Below are 3,098 nucleotides of genomic sequence, written 5' to 3'. Positions count from 1 at the left end.
AACAAGAATGAGTTTGTATCTCTAATCAATTGTTCCTCCCAGCCGCCTCTGATCAGTCACGGCATTGGAAAGGATGTGGAGTCCTGTCATGATATGGCTGCACTGAATGTCCTGAAGTTGCTGTCGGAGCTGGACCAGCAGAGCGCAGAGCTGTCAAGGTCCTGGACTGAGGAGCATCATTGCATGCGATACTGGGCTTGCTTGGCTCTCAGCTTCCCTCCTCCTTGGAGACTTTGGATCTGGCAAAATTTCAAGAGTGACATTTTCCCACAAAGCATGTTATGTCTGGGAATGCCACCTTGTATTTTAATTGCATTTTAATCCAGGAAATAGTCTTGATTTTTTTTATACCAGTCAAGCTTCTTTTGTCCTTTCCTTCACTTGGTGAGCCTGACCGGCCTATTTGGCTCATTTTGATGTTTCCCTGGCTTTTGAGAGTGGTGAGGAGGGAACAGACAGCATTGAATTTGCTGCACTCTGGTGGTGGTCCTCATGGATGGGGTTGGTGTGGGCACAGTGCATGTTGACAGAGGTGGGGGTGTCCTCCAGTACCAGTGCCCAGTGCCCAGCAGTCAAGGTTTCCTCCCCATGGCCTCTTTCTTCATAGTTCAGAAATTCAGAGATTGGTGCTGATTGCAGTTTGTGTCATTTGAGATAACACGAGCTACTGTCTTAGTTTTTAATTTATGTCCCTCATTTCCCTTTCCTCCTCCTAAGACACCTGTGAAGAAACCGGGAGATGGAAGGAAAGTGACTTTTTTTGAGCCTGGCTCTGCGGACGAAAATGGAGCTGGTGAGTGTGACCCTCCACCTGTCCTGCTCTGAGGTGGGTCTGGGACCTCCTGCTTCCTGAGGAGTGGGGCTGCTCTAAGTGCCGGCAGTGTGTGCTGTGAGGGGTGGCACGGGGCACCCATGGGCCACGCTGTCTTCTGAGCCATGTTTCCCTGCGTCCCTTGCTAGGTAATAAGGAGGACGAGTTCAGGATGCCTTATCTCAGCCACCAGCAGCTGCCTGCTGGGATTCTTCCCATGGTGCCCGAGGTGGCCCAGGCCGTGGGTGTCAGCCAAGGACACCACACCAAAGATCTCTCTAGAGTAGCTCTGAATCCTGCCAAGGCCACGGTCACGGCCATGATTGCCCGGGAATTGTTGTATGGAGGCACTTCGCCCACAGCTGAGACCATTTTAAAGAATAACATCTCTTCAGGCCACTCACCCCATGGTCCTCTCACGAGGCCCTCCGAGCAGCTGGACTATCTCTCCAGAGTCCAAGGATTCCAGGTGAGGGCGCGGCTGGGTGTTGGAGTTCTTTGCTAGTGGGGGGAGGGAATATTTCCAGCGTACTTGGTGAGGGAAAGTGGAGTTGTGCTTGCAGTTTGAATCCCAGAGGGAACAGCTTCATTGTGGGCAGTTTCCCCAGTCGGAGGTTTGGCAGATTGCTCCGTGGTCCTCAGTGGCCAGCACCACGGACCTGTGGCCCTCAGTGGCCCTCGGCAGCCGCACCCTCCCTAAGCTCTGCATCTTCTGGGTGGATATTGCGAAGCCCCAGAGAGTTGAGTGGTCCCACCTGCAGGTTGGAGCCTCTCTCCCTGCCTGTCCTCAGCTTTCTTTTCTTCCTCAGGTTGAATACAAAGACTTCCCAAAAAACAACAAGAATGAGTTTGTATCTCTAATCAATTGTTCCTCCCAGCCGCCTCTGATCAGTCACGGCATTGGAAAGGATGTGGAGTCCTGTCATGATATGGTACGTCCACCTGTCCCCACAGGGGCCTGGCTTTGCCGGGAGGGCACAGGGCCCGGAAATGGGCACGTGTTGTTTGGAGCCCTTCCCGGGCTTCAGCTCCTTACTTGGCCTCAGGACGACTGCAGCGGTGTTTTCCATAGCCCGCTGAACAGTTCCATGTGGCTTGTTTCTCAGGGTTTTCCTGGTTTCTTGGATGGACTGTTTATGGGAGTACATCATCGGCTTCAGCCGGCAGGTCCCCTCCCTGCCTGGTGATGAGCTGGCGGCTCCGTGTGGCTCGGGCCCTCGGCCAGCCTGTGCTGCCGTGTCCCTCCCGCCACACGAGGCTGTCGGTCCAGCACTGGCAGCTGTGGAGGCCACTGCGTGGTGTTTGATAAAGTCGCCGCTGCAAGATATTCTGAGTAAAGCAGTTGCTTAAAATAAAAGTAAACTGTGATTTTAACCTGACAGAATATAATGAATCCGTTCCAAAGGGAACGGAAGGACAAGGACAGCACGCACTGGGCCTCTCTGACCCGTTGACCACAAGGTTAAAGTGCTGCAGGGGGGAACCACTGATAGTTTGAAGATGTGCATTTCACATTTGAAAATCCAGCATCCAAGAGAAGGGTCATTTCGGGGTAGGTGGGAGGCAGGAGCTTGCCCTCTTGCCCAGGTCAGCTGTCGCCAGGGTCCCGAGAAGTGCTGGTCTCACACTGCTCCCTTCCCGCTAGGCTGCACTGAATGTCCTGAAGTTGCTGTCGGAGCTGGACCAGCAGAGCGCAGAGCTGTCAAGGACAGGAAACGGGCCACTGTCCATGTGAGTACGTTCACCGGAAAGCCCGCGTTCTTCTCGGTGCTTCTCAGTGTCAAGCTGCTCGACTCAGTGCTGAAGGCCCTGTCTAGCAGCCCTTCTGTCCGTCCTCTGTTCCCTGAAGGATTTCCAAACTCTGAACAGGAGGTTGTGCCTTTTTCTAAGTAGGTGTTTTTGTGGTTCAGAAACCACAACTATTGTTGATGCACACAGCAGACTCTTCTCAGAACCATCTTCACTGCCCCATTCTGTGTCCTATGATGGACTGACCCTCACGGGTTTCTGAGGTGGTCAGTTGCAGAGATTGTCCATCTTTGTCCGTACACTGGTGGATTCAAACCTCTGGAGAAATGTGGCCTTTGGGTTAGCACACAGCTCCCTACAGGCCTGGCCCCGAGAGCCTTCCGTAATCGTGTCCTAATATAAAGGTAATTTCAAGCCACCTTTTTCCCCCCTCTTTCCCCCAGAGGTAACATGATATAAACGTTGTCATCCTCATCTTGTCCACTTGACATAAGATCTTGGGAACGTGCTGCTTTCTTCCAGTCTACACTGGGCCTTG

At 52.9% G+C, this 3,098-nt stretch overlaps 1 protein-coding gene across 1 annotated transcript in view; it reads left to right on the top strand.

Moving 5' to 3' along the window:
- STAU1 (staufen double-stranded RNA binding protein 1) overlaps positions 1-2,546 on the top strand; it is a 26,818-nt gene extending 24,272 nt beyond the window's left edge. The window contains exons 8-11 of the mRNA XM_006881750.1: positions 677-793; positions 961-1,280; positions 1,621-1,743; positions 2,457-2,546. Of these exons, the coding sequence (XP_006881812.1) occupies positions 677-793; positions 961-1,280; positions 1,621-1,743; positions 2,457-2,546 (650 nt within the window). The remainder of the gene's footprint in view (positions 1-676; positions 794-960; positions 1,281-1,620; positions 1,744-2,456) is intronic.
- Positions 2,547-3,098: the final 552 nt, after the last annotated feature.

The sequence above is a fragment of the Elephantulus edwardii genome, unplaced genomic scaffold (genome assembly GCF_000299155.1).
Source record: "Elephantulus edwardii isolate Elephantulus edwardi_28Jun2011 unplaced genomic scaffold, EleEdw1.0 scaffold00015, whole genome shotgun sequence".
Lineage (NCBI taxonomy): Eukaryota > Metazoa > Chordata > Mammalia > Macroscelidea > Macroscelididae > Elephantulus > Elephantulus edwardii.
The sequence above is the reverse complement of the archived record's forward strand: the minus strand, read 5'-3'. Positions and strand labels throughout refer to the sequence as shown.